This window comes from Ochotona princeps, chromosome 32 (genome assembly GCF_030435755.1).
Source record: "Ochotona princeps isolate mOchPri1 chromosome 32, mOchPri1.hap1, whole genome shotgun sequence".
NCBI lineage: Eukaryota > Metazoa > Chordata > Mammalia > Lagomorpha > Ochotonidae > Ochotona > Ochotona princeps.
In genome coordinates, this window is record NC_080863.1 from 5713963 (window position 1) to 5736182 (window position 22220).

Consider the following 22220-nt stretch of genomic DNA (forward strand, 5'->3'; position numbering starts at 1 on the left):
CTTGCCATGGACAGCTGACTAGCTTCCAGAGTTACAAAGGCACAGGCCCTAATTCCAGGGTCAAAACACTTGGTGGCCTCTGGAAGCCGTGGCAGGAAGGCAGCTCCCGAGGCTGGGACAGCAAGGAGTGGGCACGGGCAAGGCAGTCACTGTGGTCATGTCAGAACATGTGGAACTGTGCCCTGGGTGACCAGGGTGACCACGGTGTGAGCACACCACGCGCAGAGTTCAAAGTGCTCTGGGACATGGTTTTTCAACTTTATTCTAACACAAAAATTTGAAAACTCTATCAATGGTTTGGGTGTTTTATTTTTTATCCTTGTAGCCCAGGGGTTCTCAACCAGGGTTGATTCTTCCCCAGGGACATCTGGTGGTGACAGGTGGCACTTTGGGGTCAAGGCTGATTGAAGGGGGATGCTCCCGACACCTTGTAGGCAAGTGGCTGAACTGGTCTACGGGACACAGGATGAACCCCTTTCTGCCAAGCCAAGGGTTGCATACCCCTAGATGCCAGCAGTGCCCCCAGTGGAAGAACCCTAAGCTAGGCACAGAGATGGAGAACATAACATTATCACCGCCAGAAGACATCAGATCCACAAATCATACTTTATTAGCTCTGCCATACCACCTTGCATCCATGTCCTGTGTTTTAATTAAATTTGATGATCTTCCAGCACAAATCAATACAATGCCTTTTCTTTCTTTACCCCCCACATCAACAGCTTGAGTGTTCTGAAAGCTTTTCAACAATGAGTTGACTGTGGGCAAACAGAAAGCAAGGACTCGAGAGATAATGAGCTCATGCATCTGGTGCTAGCTAATAAATAAATTTCACATGAGTGTAGAAACCGTTCCATGTGAACTGTAGTTTTTGTTTTAAAAATAGTTTCTGACCGTAATAAAATGCAGTTCCCCGAAGCATCGCGGGGACTGAGTCGAACTGCTTTCATTTTAAAAATAAGTTCAGTCACTGTTCCCCGAGTTCGGGGTGGCCGGACAGGTAGCAAAAACGGTCTGCCCTGCTGGATTCTTGCAGGTGGCTGCATTTTTCACAAAATATAGATTTTTCTGCATTTCTTCTCATGGAAGCCAGAAGCCAAGAAGAGCACCCTGCTTTGAAAAGACATGGTTTGGTCCACGCAGTACACTTTGGTTTATTTAAACAGGTAAAGAAATTGGTCCCCAGCTCTCCGGGGGAGGAAGCATCTTCTCTGTGACCTGCGTTGAGGTCTCGCCAGTCTGCCAGTCTGCGTGAGTCTCCTCTCCTGTTAAGGTGGGGCGCCACCTCCTCAGGATTGGCATCTCCCACTTGCTCTCCTCGCTGTAGCCCCAAACCGGCCTTCTATGCGTCCAGGGCTCTGCCACAGCTGGGCTGATGGCAGCTTGGGGGACTAGCCCCTGGCCTGCCCACTGACCATGACATCCATCTGATGATGCATATGGAAAGTGTCGTACATGCATCCCAAGAGTCTCTTCTGCAGTAAATGCCAGCTGTGTGCCAACCTGTGCTCTCTCCTCAAGGTTTGCAAACCAGCAAATTAAATAAGCAGCTACAACTTCCAAGCCGGGGGGGGGGGGGGGAGGTGGAGTGAGTTTTTAAATAAACAGAGATGGTTTAAAATGACAACGAGATGGGAGGGGATGGCTTTTGCTTGATTCCGACGGGGAACGACGGGGAAAGGGCGCCAGGACCATGCCCTCCTTCCTGGTCCTCCCATGCGATCTACACTGTTTTCCATTGCCTCCTGATGTGTTAGTATTCCTGGCAACTAGAGCCACGCGGGTAGAGTCCCCCTCACGTGGGGGAGCCATGTACTTACGTTTCTTCCTAAAGACCCTCAGGCCAAACGAGTCTTCATTCATGAATATTTCCAGGAGCCCAGAACACAACAGGCCCCGCACACTCAGACTTCCGGGTTGCTCCCACAGTCACTCTGCCTTTGTCAGACGCTTCGCAGGGGTGCCTACCAGTGCAGGCAAAGTGGAGACTGAATTCCTGTCCCAGCATGCCTAAGAGGCAAACGGAATATGGGAGGGGTCTCCTCCTTACCCGCTGTGAAAGTCTTTCCCCGGCTGCAGCCGCTCTGGTAGAAATCACCAAAAGGAAAGGAGAGAGGACATGCTTGGCCCTGACCCTTGGCCCTGACCATTGCTGTCCCCCAGGGAGGGCTGACCGCGATGTCATGTCTTCCTGCCGCTCGCCTTCTGTTTCTGCTTGCGCAGGTGGGCCTCGATCTCGTGCCTGAAGACCAGCATGCCCAGCTGCCCGTGGGACGCTTCGTTCATGGCCTTGGACTGCATGCACATGTTGTACTGCTCGGGGGTCAGCTCGTCCACACAGCGCTTCTCATGCCACAGGTGGAAGAGCCCACGCACGGGTGTGCGCACCACGATGAGGTTGCTGTGCAGGTACTTCCGGTACAGGTGCACGTCCTCGCCGCCCCAGCCCTTGATGTCCAGGTCGAAGCCACCTGCGGGGAGGGAAGGTGCTGCTGAGCCACATGGCCTGCCTGTGTGGGTGGAGAGCTTTCTGGAAAGAGGCCCTTGGTGGGGTGGTGGGGGCAGGAGATCAGGGTGGGATGGGAAGGATGGCAGGCAGCCCCAATGTTTGAGAGCAGAGCACTTGCAATGGATCCCCCATGCACCTGCCAGGAACTCGTGAAAACTGAGAAATAGCCCGACTTGAGCATCAGTGCCTCTATCTAGAAACTTCCAAATCAAATTCTAGGGTTTCTGTAATGAAATAGCTACCTGCTTCTTTCTTGTTTATTTATTTGAAAAGTGAAGTTACAGAGAGGGACACACACACTCCCCACATGTCCACAAGAGCTGAAACTGGGCCAAGCTGAAGCCAGGAGCTGGGAGCCTGGAACTCCATCTGAAGCTCCCATGTGGGTGCAGAGTCCCAAAGCTTTGGGCCGTCCTCTATTGCTTCCTCAGTCTACAAACAGAGAGCGGGATGGGAAGTGAAGCAGCCAGGACGCAAACTGGTGTCTATGTGTGATCCCGGTGCTTGCAAGGCAAAGATTTAGCATTGAGCCATCATGCCTGGCCCCATTTATTTATTTTATGCACAAGGCACACAGTACTGGCATATCCGGAGCAGATCAAAGTCTGGGTCCTAAATGGAAGCCCAGAGCTCTAAAGGAGGTAAAACAGTGGCCTGTCCAGTCTGCTGGGAGCTCTCATCTTACTGTCGCTGCATCCATGGTTAGGAACATACATCCAGAAACCCGAAATCTGACAAACATGCACATCATCAGAAAACAGTCTATCCCTGGGGGTGCACGGTGAGCCTAGAGCTTACGGTGTGTTTGAAAATGCCAGTGTCCTAAGCTGGAGTGCCTGGACTCAAAAGCCAGCTCTGGCTCCTGACTGCAGCTTCCTGTTCTTGGTACCCTGAGAGGCAGCACTGACAGCTCAAGCAAAGAGGGGTCCTGTCACCCACAGGGGAGACCTGGACTTGGCCCCACTCATTTCTGGACATGGTAAACCACGGGGGACTGAGTCAGTGTAGGGGAGATCTCTGTCCTCCCGTCAAATAAATAAATCTGTAAAAATCTTTTTGGGGGCTGGCATGATGCCGTGCCAAGCCTGCCACCGCCGGCAATGCTGGCATCCTATATGAACACTGGTTTGAGTCCTGGCTGCTCCGCTTCTTTTAGTTAATCAATTTTTTATTGGAAAGGCAGATATAAGAAAGAAGGAGAGAGACAGAGAGGAAAATCTTCTGTCCATTGATTTATTCTCTAAGCAACCGCAACGGCCAGAGCTGAACTGATCCAAAGTCAGAAGCCAGGAACTTCTTCCGGGTCTCCCACGCAGGTGCAGAGTCCCAAGGCTTTGTGCTATCCTCGACTGCTTTCCCAGGCCACAAGCAGGGAGCTGGATGGGAAGCGGGGCCATTGGGATTAGAACCAGCACCCATATGGGATCACCAGCACATGCAAGACGAGGACTTTAGCCGTTAGGCTACTGTGCCTGGCCCAGCTGCTCCACTTCTGATCCAGCTCCCCTGTTAACGTGCCTGAGAAAGCAGCAGAGGATGGCCCAAGTCACCGCAGGCATGTGGGAGATCTGGAGGAAGCTCCTGGCTTCATGCGGCCCAGCCCCAGCCAGTGCAGCCATCTGGGGAGCGAGCCAGAGTTTGAAACTTGCCTTCCCCCTCTCTACTCTCATCTGTAACTCTAGTTATATTTTTAAAAAATCCTTCCCTGCACTAAGAGCCAAGGAACAGTTTTTCAGTGGGCATTTTTGCCATTTCAGCTCGGCAGTTTCCTTTATACCTATTTCTCCGGACCTGTCTCTCTAGGGGGACGGCTGGGTGTTGGTGAAGCACCAGCCCTCCGAGGCTGGCACCTGCCTCTCTGCCGAGTCTTGCGGGACCTGACTCGGACCTGTCGGACTTCGTTCTGCTTTGACCCAGTGACTGCTCTGAGCTCCTGTTGTGTCTGTAGGCTGCCCAAACTCTGGACAAAAGCAAGCCTGCAGCTGTTGCAGGTTGTGGAACAAGGAGCCTTGGCCTCCACGGAGAGTGACTGGAGACAGCAGGACTATACCGGGATCCTCCATCCTGGCTCTGGATACACCCCAAAACGCTGAGGGCAAAGTCCCTGGCCTGTTCCTTCACGGTCATTCTCTTCAGAGGTACATGAGGGAAGACCAAAGGAGGACAACAACCCTCTGTTCCCATCCCCACCGCTGTGCCAGGGCCCTCACCTTGGGCACCCCCCTGAAACCAGAAGGTCCTGCTTCTCATGCTCTGGAAACCCACAGGCATGCATGTGCATGTGTGTATGTTGAATGCACACTCGAGTACATACATGTGTATGCGTGACCGTGCCATGCAGCTATGACTTGCATTGTGCACACTGCGTGTACTGCCTCTGTGTATGTGTGTGTATATGAACACATGATGCTGCATGTGCTCGACTCTGCACACATGCAACACAATGAGATGCATGTATGCATGGCTATTCATGCATGGCTTTCATGTGCACACTGGTGTTCAGCGTATGTGTACATGTGCCTGTATATACAGACTGCATGTGCACATACATGTATGTATGTCTAGATACCTTATGTACATGTGCCTGTGTCATGCATGTAGGAGCATGTATGGCCATGTGTGCATACATATGTTTCTAAGTGCAGTGTGTTGAAAGCCATCGCACAATCTGGGCTTGAATGCGTAGTCTCAGAAGTGCAGCGCAGACGAGCCTGGGCCTTATTTGGAGCCAGGTTCCCTTACGGCTACCCGTGCAGAAGGGGGCTCTGCACTCAGCCCGGCTGGAAGAGGACTCACCAGAAGGCAGCGTTGTGGGCCTGAACCACATGAGGGTTTGGGTGGGCAGAAATGCTGCTGGAGGGCCAACATGCTGTCCCCACCACGCCCCACTTGGTCCAGCTCTGGCCCGTGACACAGGAAGGGCATTAGCGGGAGGGGGTCAGCACCTCCACCAGAGAGCCCCTGGCCCGCTCATGGAACAGGGGCAGCAGAGCTGCAACTCTGGCTTACCTATGTTGATGAAGTCCGACCGGTACTGACAGGTCATCCCAAAGCCAAAGTCTCGCCAAAACCCAGTCTCCTTCTTTATGACCTGCAAAAGGAAGCATGGTCATCGGAGGAGGGCAGACGGGCCAGGCACACGCAGCGCCTGGCGCATGTCATGGGAGCAGGGTTTCTGGCAACCAGGCCCCTGGGAGGCAAGACTAGAGTCCTCGTCCAGGCCAGAGCCTAGGAAGCTGAGCCAGCCCTTGTCCGGGGTGGGGGTGGGGGAAGTGGCACATTTGCACGCTTTGGCTGGAATGTTGCTAGGATAAGCTTGAACACACACACACACACACACACACACACACACACACATACAGAGCCGAGAACAAGCTTCCAAGTAAAGGTATGGAAAAGCCACCTAAATGGCCATGTCCCCGAGCCAGCAAGAAGTCGAGGCCTGGGTCCCTCTACATGCGGCTGGGTGAGAAACCAAACGGCTCAGGGAGCTGAGCAGAACAGGACGACTCAGCATGCAGCAGCCCTGGTGACTTGGGGACTCAGAAATACCCATCTGGGAGGCTGTAGGATCCCAGCTAAGCAGCTCCGGGTCCGCTGCCTTGCAGGGGTGGCCACAGGGGAGGACATGGCAGAACCGGGAAAGGCACCCTAGGCATTCACCCCCTGCACTGTATTAAAACCAGGCTGCTCTAGGAGGCGTGGCCAGCATGTAGGGTCATCCCATGCCCGGGGTCATCCCAGCCACCCTGCCTGTACAGCGCCTCGCAGGCCCTGTCTGTGCGGGACAGCATCCACTACCTGGGCACGCACAGCAAGAATTTTCCAGAATTTTATTTCTTTCCTTCCTTTCCTTTTTTTTTTTGGTTTGGACTAAGGTCTTTCTAGAAATGGTTTTGAGATTAGAAAAAAATTCATTTATTTGAAAGACAGAATGGTCATGAGAAGCAAAGACAGAAAGAGAGAATCCTCCATTTACTGGCTTACTACCTAAGTAGCTACAACGGCTGGGGCTGGGCCAGGCTGAAGGCAGGAGCCAGGGTCTCCTGTGTGGTTGCAGGGGCCTAAGCACTTGCCCCGTCTGCTGCTGTTTTTCTCAGACCAGTAGCAAGGAACCGGATTGAAAGTGGAGTAGCTAGGACCGGAATGAGATGCTACTGTCACTAAGTGACATCTTAGCATGCAGTGCCACAATGCTGAGCTTGTTTTTGTGATCTTAAGAACTATTTCCCATGATTCGTTCTTATGTTTCACATGGGTGATGAGACAAAGGGAAGGCCCATGCCCAAAGGAGGGGGGACGTGTGTGTGTGTGTGTGTGTGTGTGTGTGTGTGTGCGCGTAGGAGGTGGAAGGTGCAGTGGGTCCTGTGTGTTTGGATGGCCACATTCCTGCCTGGGGCATCTGGCATCTGGCATCTCTACTTTCTGTCCCATAAAATCAGGGGCTGAGCCCTAACACCACATGTTTACCTCATCACTGTTACTGCATCTTCCCAAAGCCACAGCCCACATTAGATCTGACACAGCAGGAGACTTGTAAAGTGGTTCGTTCCCCCCTGCCCCAAATGGAATTAGAACACACACCCTGTCACCCTTCAGGTTGAAACAAAAACCTTAATGAGATCTGTGCCAAGGCTTTTCAAAATACACATCCTTTTACAAACTTTTGGTAGAACCTTCGTATGCATGGTTTCAAAATTTGTTCTGTCACCTACCTAAACTTCTTTTATTCCATTTTACAAAGTGGCTATGTGAAATGGAATTCTGTAAGACTTGCAAAAGGACTGATGAATCTTAAATTCTCTTCTATTGTTGCCTAGGAAGTCATCTTATCTTGCTTGCACCCCAAACTCCATGAGGGTGTCACCTTCAGCATCCAGATTGCTGGAAGGGGTGCCAACCTGCGGGAGGTCGTGGCATCTGTCCCCCTGCTTCTGCTTCCCAGTGCAGGGCCAAGAAACCACGTCTCCAAAAATGACAGGGCCGTTCTGTTGGTATTAACCGGAGACTCTGCAGGTGGAAATGGCTCCAAACCCTGCCAGGGTCAGGTTTTCTTCACAGCTTTCCCTGCCTGGTAAGGCACGCCATCTCTGCTCAGACACAGCACACCCTCCCTCCATCCCCGCCCCCCCAGGCCCTGGCCTCCCGCTGCCCAGGGACACTCACATGGCCTCTAAACCTTTAAACGGGAACAGGGTCTAAGAGGCGTGCCAGGATCCAAAACTTGAGGCGCACGTGGAATTTCAAACAGAGTTCCCAATGGGAAAAAAAAAAAAAGACCTCATCGGGGCGTGGGAAGAAAGGCGAGATGACTAACAAGAGGAGGGTGCTCCAGGAAGTAGGACTGCCCTGGCAGCCTCCCCGGGATGGTATTCTGAGCTGGGCAATGGGCAACAGAAATGCTTATGCAAGTCCTGTTTCCTTTTTGATTTAGACAAATAGTGGCCATCCCGTGGTTGGTCTCTCCAGTTGTCCCCAACAGTTAAGGCGGGAGGGGGGAGACAGGCCAGAGCCTGAAGCCAAGAACTCAATGTAGACTCTCGTGTGTGGGTGACAGGGTGTTAGAAGCTGGACCTGGGGGTTGGCACTACGACATACCAGGCTAAGCCAGGTTCGTGTCCTGGCTGCTTCACTATAAGGGCTCCGATTCATGTCCTGGCTGCTCCACTTCCCATCCAGCTCCCGCTTAGTGTCCTGGGAAGGCAGACAAAGATGGTCCAAGTCCTTGGGACCCTGCACCCACATGGGAGACCCAGAAGAAGCTCCTGGATCCTAGTTTCGAATCAGCCAAGTTCAGGCTATTGTAGCCATTGGGAAGAGGGAGCCAGCAGATGGAAGATCTCTCTCTTGGCAAATCTTTCAAATAAAAATAAAACAAAAACAAATGCTGGACTCGGGAGCCGAACCTGAGGTGAGGCAGGAACCCAGGCGCTCCAAGAGGACGCCGGCATCTGAACAGATGAACTAAACGCCCCTAAGAAGTTGATTGTAGGGCCTGGCTCGATGGTTCACTTGGCTAATCCTCTCCTTACAAGCGCTGGGTCCCATATGGGCCCTGGTTCATGTCCTGGCTCCTTCACTTCTCCTCCAGCTCTCAGCCTATGGCCTGGGAAAGCAGTGGAGGACGGCCTAAAGTTTTGGGACCCGGCACCTGCGTGGGAGATCTGGAAGAGGCTCCTGGCTTTGGATCACCTCAGCTCTGGGCATTGCGACTGTTTGAGGAGTGAACCAGCAAATGGAACAGCTTTCTTTCTCTGTCTCTCCGTTTGTCTGTAAAACTGACTTTCCGATTGGAAAAAAAAAAAAAAAAAAACACAAGAAGTTGACCCTAAAGCTGACGAGACATGCCAGGTTTCAGCTCTTTACAGAATCTGATTGGCTCACACGGCACAGCACCTCGGGGCAAGGGGGCAGCTTGCTATTGCAAGGCTCTGTCCCCACAGCCGCGCCCAGAGCTCCAAGGGTTCTGCTCACAGAACGTGAGCAGCTGGCAGAAGGAGTGTCGACAAGCCGCATTCCCACCGACACGCTCCCCACCGCCCCATCTCCTCTCATTCTCCCTGCGGTCTGCAGGCAGTCCTGCTTTCCGTTCCCCAAGTGCCCCAGGTCCCTAAGCTGCACTCTCGCACTCTGTCCTGCCTGGCCCATCCTCGTCTGTTCACCAGGATCGGTGCACCTGTCATCCACCCCCCCCATCACCACCACCACCATGTGGCCCTTGACATGGCTGCACTGGTTTCCTTCCCGGGTGACACTCCTGATCTCTGAGCCAGCCTTGCTGGTGCCCCTGCTGCTGTCTTGGCTGGCAGCCTGCACCCACCACCATCGTCAGCTCGTGGCTGTGGTTTCTTCTGGATCCACTACCTACAGAATGAGGGCTTCTTAGCTGCATGAGTCGGGGAAGCAGAGAAGATTTCAAGCCAGAGTAAAAAGGCCTGCTTCAGTGGGAGACCCTGGCCCACAGGGACACAGCACAGGCCTGGGATGTCTGGGAGCAGGGGGTTAGAAATGGACAACCGGAATCATGTAGACAAAGGACTTTGCTGGGGCCTGGCACACCCTGAAGGTCCAGGGCTGCTACACTAGAGGAGGAGGAAGGAGGCACCAAACCTGTGCTTGAAGAGTGATTCAGCCTCATCCCGCAGCCTGCACTTCCCCGCTGTCTCCCACCACCACACGAGCACCATCAGGCTAGGAGGTTCCCGGAGGCCTGGCTCCTGCTCTGTGAGCCACACAACCGACGGGGTGGGGCTGGATGGATCATTAGGACTGAAATCCCCCCAGGGATGTGGGGAGGCGGCAGCACGCTCGTCTGCCTTAATGGTGCCGACTTGGCCGGCTGCCCGTGAAACAATCTGGACTCTGCAATAAAATAAATAGCACATATTCCAGCAGGGCGTTTCCTCCCAATCCAATGGATGTCTCCCAAGACTGCAGGCTGTGATCTACGGGGATGCCTGCGCATGGGGCAGGCGGATGTGGGCCTTGCCTCCGCCTGGGATGCCTGAGTATCGGGCTGGCTGATCGGGTGTGCCTCCCACCTTGAAACTGATGTGTCCTGAGTGAGGGCTTGTATCTTCGTCTCGCCCTGGGTGGTGCTGATTCCACAGCAGCTCCTGACACTGGGACTCCTGGGTGCCCCTGACCTGTGCTCAAACCCCCCGTCCCTTTATCGTGGCGGGAGGCTGACCCTGGCTTCTTGCCACTGAAGGAGGATGACCCGCCCAAGGCCACCCAGCTCAATCAAAGCAGAGCTGTGACTGTTTCATTCCTGGACAACAACCGAGGCTGGGCCAGAGCTCTCTGGGAAGGTGCCGGGTGTTTTAACCTCCCCAATCTGTCTCCACTCAGACTTTCCTACAGATGACTTGATTGGGATCTGGGTAAAAAAAAGTGTTGGGTCTGCTGGAGTATCAGGCTGGATCGAGAACCTTCCAAACTCTCTCTTCTTGAAAGAGAATGTATAATCCCAAATCAGATGATCTGGAGGCATGGCACACCTGTCCCTGCCTTCACAGCTTGGGCTGTCACCCACACGTAGGGCCCTGAGTTCCTGCCCCTGCTGCCTGCAGGAATCTCTGACTTAGGGTCTCTGAGCCCTCCACTTCCTCATCTGGGGGGCCAGGGTCACAGGAGTCCAGGCAGGCCTGGAGGAAAGCCTCACCAGCGCTCTCTACTGGGATTAGCTTTGCTGCTTGGCACAGCTGTACTTGACGAATCAGTAAGAAATTAAGTGCAAGCGTGCGTGCCAAGTTCTTTGCTCAGCTGTGGTGGTGTTTTCCATCTGATAATGGGCACAGGCGAGGGCACCTTCAATGGCTTGTGAGAAAAACGGAATTCAGAATTTTTAGGCACTAGCATTGCAGTGACGCGGGTCAAGCCTATGACCTGTGACGTGGCATCTCATGGGATCCCTGGTTTGAGTCTTGGCCGCCCCCTTTCTAATCCAGATCCCTGCTAATGTGCTTGGGAAAGCAGGAGAGCACAGCCCAAGGGCTTGGGCCTCTGCACCCACGTGGGAGATCCAAATGGAGTCCCAGGCTCCAGGCTTCAGTCGGATCCAGCCCCAGCTGTTGCAGCCATCTAAGGAAAGAACCAACAGCTGGAAGCTCTCCTTTTTTCCTCTTTCCCTTCCCTCTTCTCTTTCTAACTCTGCCTTTTCAATAAAAATGAAATTAAAAAGCTTTATTAAAATGTACAAATCAAGGTTATTTGATGGGACAAAAACTTTGGGAAATTCAAGCAATATGTTTTCACAGTGCACATTTTTCACAAATTAAAAAAAACCTCATAAACATGAATTTCACATAGTTTTGCTGTACCTTAAGCACATCTTTTATTCCATTTTTTCCAGAAACTTCTTAAAAATTATTTATTTGGTTCAAAGGCAAAGTTGAGAGAGAGCTTTTATACCCTGGCTTACTTTGCAAATGACTGCAACAGCTAAGGGCTTGTTTCTCTCTCCCGCCTGTGTACAGGGGCCCAAGAGCCTGAGCCATTTTCTGCTCATTAGTGAGAGCTGGTCAGAGGCTGGAGCAGTCAGGACACAGGCCAGTGTCCCTACGGGAGGCCAGTGTCACAGGCAGCAGCTTAACCTGTTGTACCACACCACCACCCCCTTGCACGAATTTTCTGCAGTGTTCTCAAACCTTCCCTCTTGGCAAGATTTACTAATAATAGACAAAATGTTCTTTGTTCATAAATGCATTAAGACCAGTTGCCCTCCCCCCCAAAAAACAGAGAAGAAAACCACAAAGGTGTGAAATGACCTTCCTGTACAATACCTTCCCTGTAGATTTATCTCGCACTTTCAATGAACACGGTGCAGGAAGCTGAGGCCAGGTTGTCAGCTAAACCTCAGGACCAAGAAGGGCTTCGACTGACCGCTGGCTTCCCGCACTCTGCTTGTCCTGATGGTCAGGCGCCCCTGAAGGAAAGGCGTGCCACGGACACACCCAGACAGCTCTGCGCGACCACTCACCAGCTGCTGCTCCAACGGAGGGACTGCGTCGTGATGGCCGTAGATGATGCCCGGGTTGTACTGACTGAACAGCACAGGGTAAAAGACCTTCTTGCCTGCAAATTGGGGAACAAGACATCCACAGTTAGGGCACCTGCTCCAGCCTCAGGCTTGCGGTGAGCATAGGCTGCTCAGTACAGCCCTTCTTCACTGCAGACTAAACGGCAGAGGCCACAGTCAGTCCTAACTACTCCCAACCTCCTGGTGCAGGACCACTGGACACAGACCCACCAGAGGCTCTGGTCCTGGGCATCACTCGGTAGCCCTTGGCCTTGATGACATTAACTCTTCAGGTGCCGGCTCACACAGTTTAGATGTTTTCAGGCTAGCCGCGTTGTCTTGGGCAGCACTAGTCCCCTAGGAGTGGCCAGGGTCATTGCTGTCCACCAGTTTGCACAGAACTTCTGTGTTTCAGGAACTACCATGGCCATGCCAAGTATAACCCAGCCCTGCCCCGGGGTCAGGCTGTGCAACTAATTCAAGCTACCAGTTCTTTCCATCCATAAGTACATCCTGGTCCTCTGCTCTAGAAGGACTTGGGGGCAGCTGTCCCAGGTCCAGGTCCTGCCACAAAGCTTTCTCTTGTGAACATTCACCCAAGGTGACCTCCCAGCTGAAAATGGACAACGAGCCAGGAACATGAACTTGCAGACGGCCCTGGAGGTAAGGGGGAGGTGGTGGGAGGTTGATGAGGTGGCGGAGTGGCATCGGAACAGAAATGGAAGGTAGAAACTCGGGCTGCTGGCAAGGGGGGAGTTACCGGGATGCACTGGGGACAGACGGTCACCTGGCTGCGTGTTCAGCCTGCACGTGTTGAGGAACTCGGACGTGAAGTAGATGTCGACGTCGCAGAAGAAGAGGAGGACGTTGCTGCCCTTCCAGAAGCGGGCGCCCACGTCCAGGCCCTTGCCCCGGGAGAACTCTCCGTTCAGCTGGATGAAGGTGAAGTTCCTGAAGTTGGCGGCTCTGGGAGGGAACAGCAGGCAGGTAGAGTCATTCTCGGACCCTTGCTTTTGTTTTGGCACAGACATCCAGTTGACCTAGAACGTCAATCTTGAACAGACAGTTCTTTCCCCCCTGCAACTGTCATTCTTGTTAGAAAAAAAAATCAATAAATGTATGAGTTTATTGTTGGACTCTCAATTCTATTCCACTGATTTCTGTGTTTACTCTTAGGCCAGCGCCAGTCTTGAACATTGCAATTTGCCACTGAGTTTTGAAATTGGGGACTAGCTCATCTCTAACTTTGTTTCTCTTCTCAAGATTGGTTTGGCTAAGTTGGCTCCTTTGAATTCCCATGTACATTTTAGTTATCATCTTGACCGGTTCTACAAAAAAAAAAAAATTTCCCTGGCTTGCATAGTTTATTTATTTATCTTTATTTGAAAGCATACAGACAGAAATCTTTTTCTACAGCCTCACTCCTGAATGAGTGCAGCAGCGGGGGGGTGAAGCCAGGAGCCTGGAGCTCAATCCAGGTTTCCCACACAGGTGACAGTGAGCTGAGTACCTGCACCCTCACGGCTGCCTACCACGGTGCACATGAACAAGAACTTGAACTTGAAAGCAGAGCAGGGACTGAAACCCAAGCACTCTGTTACCGAATGCTTTACATTTATTCCTCTGTGTTTTGTTCTTTTTTGATGCTATTTCCACTAGAACACATGTCTTAGTATCGTTTTCAGATTGTCTATGCACACAATGGTTTGTGTATTAATCTTGTACCCCACAACCCTGCTGAACTGTTGGTTAGCTCGGAGTGTTTTTCCTGCCAATCCTTATAATTCCGCACACAGAAGAACATGTCGGCTATGAGCACAGATTCGTTGACTCCCACCTTCCCACTCGGACATCTTGCATGTGTTCTCCTCCAACTGCCCTACGCATTCTGTTTCATATGAGTGAGACCAGATAGCTTGTCTTATTCCTGATTATATATATATACAACCAGGAAGAAATTAGCAGAAATTTAGGTCTGGATTTTCTTTGCAGGAAGCTTTTCTTTTTTAATTAAATCAATTTCCTTGGTTGAAGCAGAGTTAGGTTTTTTTTTTTCCTCAAAAAAAAAAAAAACCCACTTAGTTCCACTGAATTGCTCTTTCTCTTTCCGTTTCCTCTGTGTTGCTATCATACTAAAAATTCCATCTTTGGGCATGGCATGGCGGCCTACCGTTAAAGTCCTCTCCTGGAATGTACTGGGGTCCCATATCGGCGTTGGTTCGTGTCCCGGCAGCCTGCTTCCCATCCAGCTCCCTGCTTGTGGCCTGGGAAAGCAGCTGAGGATGGCCCAAAGCCTCGGGATCCTGCACCCGCGTGGGAGACCTGGAAGAAGTTCCTGGCTCCCGGCTTCGGATCAGCACAGGTCCAGCTGTAGCGGTCACTTGGGGAGTGAATCAGTGGATGGAAGATCTTCCTCTCTGTCTCTCCTCCTCTCTGTATATCTGACTTTCCAATAAAAACAAATAAATCTTAAAAAAAAAACTTTCATCAACACAAATGCATAGCTATTGTTTTGTGTAATAAATTGTTCGGAATTTTTAAATGAACAGGAATAAAAAATACAGACAAAAAGCACATTATTGAGGTCAGTCTGGTGGTGCGGCGCTCAAAGTTATTGCCTGCGATTTAGGTATCCCATTTGGGGATGCTGATTCAAGTGCTGGATGCTCCATTTCTGATTCAGCTTCCTGCTACAACATCTGGGAGAGCAGTGAAGGAGGGCCCAAAGACATGGGGCCATGGCACCCACATGGGTAACCTGGCTAGGGCTCCAGGCTCCTGGCTTCAGCTGTTGCATCATCTGGGGAGGGAACCAGAAGATGAAAGATGTCTGACAGTCTCTGTCTCTCTGTCTCTCTCCCTCTCTGTATCTTTGCCTTTGAAATAAACAAAGTAAATCTTTACCAAAAACTCTCCAACTGCAGTTACTTCTCCTGGCATTCTTTATGCCTCTGCATGGATTCGAAATGCTCTATTATTCTCCCATCTCAGCTTCAAAGATTCTTGTTTTAAAAGATTTATTTTTTTTACTTTAGAGTTATACACAGGGAGCAACAGAGAGGGAAGGGGGCAAGAACAGAGAGAGAGAGAGAGAGAGAGAGAGAGAAAGAGAAAGAGAGAGAGAGAGAGAAATCTCCCATCCGCTGGCTCACTCCCCAAATGGCCAAAATAGCCAGAGCTGCATCCATCTAGTCAGGTGCCAGGAGCCTCCTCCAGGTCCCCCACATAGGTGCAGGGGCCTAAGCTCCTGGGCCATCCTTTGCTTCCCCCTCAGACCACTAGCAAGCAGCTGTGTCACAAGCAGAACGGCTTGGACACTAACCAGCATCCAAAAGCAATGTCAGTGCCACAGGGGAAGGATTAGTATGCTACGCCACCAAGAGGCACCCGGGTCTCCTGTTAGGATTTCTTACATGGCACATTTGCCAGTCACGTCTCCTGACCATTGTTCATCTGGGTCTCTAAATGCATAAAGGAATGACAACGAAAAGACCAAGCCCATTAGGAAGTGACAGAGATGTGAGTCCCGGATATCTCTCTTGGCTGTTTAAGCTGTTGTCAACATCGAGCTCCCTACCCAACTCAGAGGTGGTCCCCCCGATCCCCGCTCTGCCACATAACCCGTGCAGCTGGGGTGCCAAGGGTGAGCACCTGCAAGGGCACAGAGGCTCCCAGCAGTGCGTGCATGCCCCCACCCCTTGCTGCCCAGGATGGCTCACCCCGACATTAACATCTGGAGTGTGTGGGATGTCCCCGACAATACACAGCCAGCAACCAGTCAGGCCCACCCATCTTCCCATAGCATTAAGGAAAGCCAAGCCATGCAGACGTCTCTGCCCTGGGTACATCTTTTCCCGAGCGCCATGACCGTGACACATTGCTTGTGCCAGCTCCCACGTTGGACTCACCTGGAAGTGTTTTCAAGTATTCCTTTAACTTCATTCATTTCTTCTTTCCCAAAGTAAACAACGGTGAGATGAATCCGCCCATCCTGCTGGATGCACATCTCCCTGCAAGAGAAGCCACACGGCCATCAGTTTCCTGTTTTCACACGTACCTTTGTTACCGTGTACCAAAGGGGTGTTGACAGACACCATGATGGAGACCCAGGATGGGGCTGCTGTTTCTTCACCACAGTGCATCAGGTAACCAAGGTCATGCAGATGTGCAGTTCCGGGCAATCAAAACTCAGATGCAAAGAATCACAGGCCTAGCCTGCCCCAGGCCAAGGAAAGAGCAGTGAATTCTCACGCCCGTAAGAAGCTCCCGGGGTACAGAAGACACACAACTGGTATGTGATTGTTCTACTCTTTGAGTAATATGATCCACATCGAGAGGCAGACATTTGGCGTCGTGCTTACGCCACTCTTTAGAATGTCTGTATGCTGTATCCAAGAGCCTGGGGGTTTGGGGCCACCTCAGCCTCCTATGTGACTTCCTGCTATTGTGTGCTCCCCAGAGGGGCATCAGACAATGGCCTGGGCATCCCGCCACACATGTGTAAAAACCTGGATTGAATTCCTGACTCATGACGTTGGGCTGCCCCTATCCCAGTTGTTCCTGGCATTTAGGGAGTGAGCCAGTGGAAGATTCCTTCTCTCCTTCTATCTCTCTCACTAAGGAAAAAAAAAGAAGACAGAAGTTTGAATAAAGCCACTGAGATCTGCCTTCCAAATCTGGTCAATTCAAGATCATGTCCCAGGGAGCTCGCTCTACTCTAAGGGAGTTGTTTCCACACGGCCTGTGAGTCCAATGAAGGGGACATCAGCTTCTTCTGTGCAACCCCAACAGGGAGCTTTCCTCCACGAGGGGTGAATGTCAAGGGTGGACATCTCTCACATGTATCAGTCCTACAATCCCCTTGTCGCATCACTGGTGTGGGAACGGAGAAGCGGCCCAGGTTGGGGTAGAAGGGTTTGGGGGCAATGGAAGAGGGACTGTGCTACGCACCACAGGTTGCTCTCTCTTTGGGGCGCTCAGGTGACCAAGAACCTCTTTCTATCTAATCTAGACTTCTGTCACCAACCGACCCCAGCCTCCCTGCCCCACTCCAGGATCATTTCAGTTCCCGAGATCCTTCAGTCACTGCTTCAAAAATATTCTGCAGAGTATCCAGAATCATCCTCAGGGTTCTAAGACAAACAGGAATAGGAAGAGAATCACTCAACAAAACACAAGTCTGAGACTTCTCAGCTACTGCGTGAAAATCTCGTGAAAGCTTGGGCAGGTGAAGAGAAGAGTCAAAGAAGAAACAGCAGAGAACATTCTAGCAAACAACCAGGCACATGGGAAAGGGCTGGTTCCCCGTCCAGAGGGAAGCTGTCAAAAACAGGAGTTGCGCTAACTTGCAATGAACTGAGGAAGAGTTTTTTAAAGCCACGAAGAACATTTTCCATAAAAATCCTCCCCTTCCCTTTCCCCTGCCCCACCCTGGAAGAGACTGAGAGATAAAGACCCAAAGATTGATAGCTTTGTAATGGAGGCTTGTCCATCCCTCGCCAATAGCACACAATCAAAGAACAGATGCGCCTGAGAGCAGGAACTTGGAAGCCACGAGAAAATAAGCAGCCAAAAAAACCGAATGTGAGGATGGTTTCCAAGGCAAAATGAGGTGATGTGAAAGCAGCACTCAGAAGAGCCTGAGCAGGTGGGGCTCGGCCAACACAAGAACACTGGGGAAGCTTGGTGGGGAATGGGAGGCAAAGCTGTTTTTTTTTTTTTTTTTTTTTTTTTAAGATTTATTTATTTTTATTGGAAAGGCAGATATACAGAGAGGAGGAGAGACAGAGAGGAAGCAAAGTTTATTTTGGTGTGAAAAAGCAAAATCAAAATCTATCCCTGGCAGGAGTCTAAAACCAGTCCGTGGAAAATGCTGGTTATGGGAAAAATGAATGCATTTTGAAAAGTTATACATTCAGAGAAACATACTGTTCACTTTCACGAACTCAGACCTGGCCATCCAGTCTGCTGAGCTGTTCTCAGCAGATCCCACGTTCCCCAGGGGGCCTCTGTGTCTCCTGCCCTGGTCTGCTTTCTCCAGGGACTGCCATGTCCAATGTCTAACCCACAAAGATGTATCTGTCCTAAGGCGTAGCCGTGTGAGCCTTTTCTATGTGAGTAATGATGCTGGAGAAAAAGAACCTGTCATTCCCTCTGACAATCAGCACAAAGCCACATGTCTATACCAATACTTCCACCTTCCAGAAGGTGCTGCCAATGACCCATGTGAAGCCACATGCGCTCTTGGGTACCGGAATACGTGGTGTGACATTTCAGAGGAGCAACACTGCATGGCTAATGTTCTCGCCAAGTTAATCTCAAAAAGTCATGATTGTAAGTCATGTTCCCAGGTGGTAGAAAATGGCAAAATTCTTGTTTCTAATAAAGGGGCCTAATCAGCCACTTAAATAAACTTCACAAAAAGGAAATCAAGCAGAAAACACACTCAGACTCTTGCTTAGCCTCAGGTGGGTCACGGCTCCAGCGACGGCGTCTGGAAGTGAATGCCACAGTCTGATGATACCAGCCTGGACGCTGGTCTGTAGGAAAAGGCCCATGTGTTCAAGGCATGGTTCCCAGTCTGTGCAACTGGGAGAAGGTAGACCCCTTTGGAGGTGGGGCCTACTTGGGACCTCCTTAAGTCACTGGGGGTGGTTTTCTGGAAAGCTCATCTTGTGCAATCTCTAGAGCTCTTGTGAGACAGACCCCCACTCCCCCTCTCTGCTTTTTGGCTCCCCATGTGGTTTAAATACCTCTGGCCATCACCTGGGATGTTCTCTGGACTTATGACTCCCAAACTGTGCACTAAACAAACACCTCCCTCTTTCCTAAGTAGCTTGCATTGGGCATTTCGTTGTAGTCATACACAGCTGACTGATGCCCGGAGATTGTGTTGGAGGTACAGAAGTGGCTGAGCTGGTGAGAACGGCCTGGGAGGAACTCAGCAATTCTGCCCCCAACGCAGGATCATGGCTGGCCCGTATCTGTTGGTTACCTCCCAGATGTCCACAGAGGGAACTCGCAACTCCACCCACATTTCCACTTAAGCCATTGCTGCTGCCCTTCAGGGTGCGTGCTGGCAGGAAGCAGTAGGCAGGGGTTGGAGTTGAGACGCAAGGCCAGCCAGTGCTATGAGGGACAGGGAAACCTCACTGTCTTCATAATATTCTTTAATTAGAAACAGAATGCAGAGTACATCTCATTTTGCATTGAATTATTCCTAGCTAGGCAAAGGAGTACTTTAGTTTACAAGGAGCCTAGAATGGTGTCACCTAAAGTTAATGATAGCTGCTTCCAATAGGTGGGACTCAGATTGGGTTTCAAATCATTTATTCATGCTGTTCTACCTTGGTTACACAGCATAGTGTCACCTCCCCAACTAAAAAGCTTTGCTTAATTGTAAAAGGCAAAATTAATCTTTCACTGAGTTGCTAAACTATAAAATGTACAGTAGGTCTGAAAAAGTTTGGAGAGCAGAGATAAAGACGGATATAAAAGTCACACATGATGTCACCCTCAGCATCCATGGCTTCACCTTCATGCAAATCTTGTGAGGAAAAAGACTTCATGAAGATAACATCGAATAAAACAGCCTCCTCGTTTCTTCCCAGTAATTTTACAGTGGTATTAATTGTGCTTAAATAGTTAATGGACTGACGATACCTGGGGTTTTAGGTGTGAACAAAGACTCTGTTTTCTTTTCCTGTCATCTGCTCGGTTAACACCCTCCGTGCCCTCTCTCCACCCACGAACACTGTGCCTACCGAGCAGGAGGCTCTCATGGGCCCTCTCGCCTGTCTGTGTCTCAGCCCAGCTCCGGGTTCTGTGTTAACGGCCTGCACCTTCCGCAGAGGTGGGGGCTGTGTCCCTCCCTCCCTCCCTCCCTCCCTCCCTTCCTTCCTTCCTTCCTTCCTTCCTTCCTTCCTTCCTTCCTTCCTTCCTTCCTTCCTTCCTTCCTTCTTCTCTCTTTTCTTTCTTTCCCTTCTCTTTCCCTTTCCCTTTCCCTTCTCTCTCTCTCTCTCTCTCTCTCTCTCTCTTGCTTCAGAGGGAGAGGGAAGGAGGGAAGAGGAGAGAGATTTTCCATCACTGGCTCACTCCCCAAATGCCTACCACAGTTGGTGCTGGGCCAGGCTGAAGCCAGGAGCCTGGAATACCATCTGGGTTTCATGTGGGTGACAGAGACCACAGAGTGCACCATGGCAGGAAGCTGGAGTTGGGCGCAGAGACACTCCGAGATTGCACAGCTAAGCTATGGGACAAGCGCCCACCCCAGTGCTGTGGTCCTCAACTTGGGTGCAATGTCTGAACCACAAATCATCCCTCCAGATGTCCCACCCAGCCCTTTTTACTGCCACACAGCAACACATAGATGAATATTAACAGTGGAGGACAAACGCCCTGGAAGTGCTGTACTTTCAGAGAGAGAGAGAAACACATTTCATTTCCCTGTCTTTACCTGAACGGCTTATAAGCCACTACTCTGATCTCCTCAACAATATCTCCCTACTAGCTTTTTTTTTTTAAACAATAGTTCATACTTGTTCATGACCACCCATCTTAAACAACTACTTATATTCTTTTTTTTTATTATTACAAAGTCAGATATACTGAGAGGAGGAGAGAGAGAGAGGAAGTGGAGCTGCCGGGATTAGAACCATCGGCCATATGGGATCAAGGCGAGGACCTTAGCCACTAGGCCACGCCGCCGAGCCCAACTACTTATATTCTTCATGATACTATGGAAACAGATGCACCAATACAAGGGACTTCAAAATGTATGTGGAAAATGCATTTAAAAGTCTGTGCCCGGGCCCGGTGGCGTGGCCTAGCGGCTAAAGTCCTCGCCTTGAAAGCCCCGGGATCCCATATGGGCGCCGGTTCTAATCCCCGCTGCTCCACTTCCCATCCAGCTCCCTGCTTGTGGCCTGGGAAAGCAGTCAAGGACGGCCCAAACCTTTGGGACCCTGCACCCACGTGGGAGACCCGGAAGAGGTTCCTGGTTCCCGGCATCGGATCGGCGTGCACCGGTCCGTTGTGGCTCACTTGGGGAGTGAAACATCGGATGGAAGATTTTCCTCTCTGTCTCTCCTCCTCTCTGTATATCCGGCTTTCCAATCTTTAAAAAATAAATAAATAAATAAATAAATAAATAAATAAAAGTCTGTGCCCAAACTTTTCAAATCCATCCATAGTTTTTTTCCTAAAACACATTTTCCATGAGCTTTTTGAAGATCTGTGTATACTCAGCAGCACCTACCTGTTCATTCAGGCCCCTGGGTCCCTCCCGCAGTGATGTGGCCCCTATACCGGAGTCAGCACCAAGCCCAGGCTGGCCAGGGACAGGCCTGTGTGGTGCAGCAAAACACTGCGCCTCCAGCTGGCCAGCTCTTGGCAGTTTCTCAGACACAGGCACTTTCTCCATCACACACGTAGGCCCAGCCTGTCCGCAGCCCAAGTCTCCCACTGTGACAGTTGCCTGGGGCGGCCACAGCTCCAGCAGTTCTCAAAGGGTGGCGCGCTGTGGTCCCAGAGGGGACAGAGAGAATGCAGACGGCGAGGCTGTAAACACTGGGGCCAGGGGAGGGTCAGACCCTGGCAGACATGCAGCTGGCCCCCACCTGAAGTTCTGCATGAACTGCCGGAACTTGTCGGCCCTCCTGGCCAGTGGCACGATGACATTGATGAGCGTGTGCGCCATGTCCAGCTTCTCCTTCTTCACCTTCAGGATGGGGCCGAAGGGACGGAAGAGGACGAGCCGTCGGAACTCATGCTTGTGGTCCCCTCTGAAGGTGAGTTCATAGAGCGTGCCTTTGTCCCTTTCCGTGCGGTAGATCCCTGCAGGCAGAAGAATGATGGCTTGTAAACATTCCTCATGGATGCCGAGCGCTTTGTTAGCACCCAATACTTTAAAAAAAAAGAGATTTTTTTTATTATTAAAGGTGAGATGAAATCTCTACATCTAATAATTATCAGAAGGCCCAAAACAGCACTCCTTGAGACTAGCAAAAGTGAGGTTGAGCACAGCGGGTTGAATCACCATGCGGGACAGAGGCAATGGCTCCAGCCCTGACTGCCCTGTTAGTACATCAGGGTAGAAATGGTGGCCCAGTTCCTTGGGTGGCTGCCACCTGCGTGGGAGACCCAGGTGGAGTTCCTGGGTCTTGATTTTAAACTGGCATTGCCTTGGTCTTA

At 51.2% G+C, this 22220-nt stretch overlaps 1 protein-coding gene across 5 annotated transcripts in view; it reads right to left on the reverse strand.

Moving 5' to 3' along the window:
- Positions 1-1603: 1603 nt before the first annotated feature.
- The window catches only part of CSGALNACT1 (chondroitin sulfate N-acetylgalactosaminyltransferase 1), a 153295-nt gene continuing 132678 nt past the window's right edge, over positions 1604-22220 (reverse strand). For all 5 annotated transcript variants that reach the window (XM_058657456.1, XM_004591391.2, XM_058657458.1 and 2 more), the window contains 6 exons: positions 21647-21863; positions 15938-16039; positions 12817-12995; positions 11991-12085; positions 5519-5600; positions 1604-2471 (listed from right to left, as the gene is read on the reverse strand). In XM_058657456.1, coding sequence (XP_058513439.1) covers positions 2182-2471; positions 5519-5600; positions 11991-12085; positions 12817-12995; positions 15938-16039; positions 21647-21863 — 965 coding nt within the window. In that variant the 3' untranslated portion in view covers positions 1604-2181. The remainder of the gene's footprint in view (positions 2472-5518; positions 5601-11990; positions 12086-12816; positions 12996-15937; positions 16040-21646; positions 21864-22220) is intronic.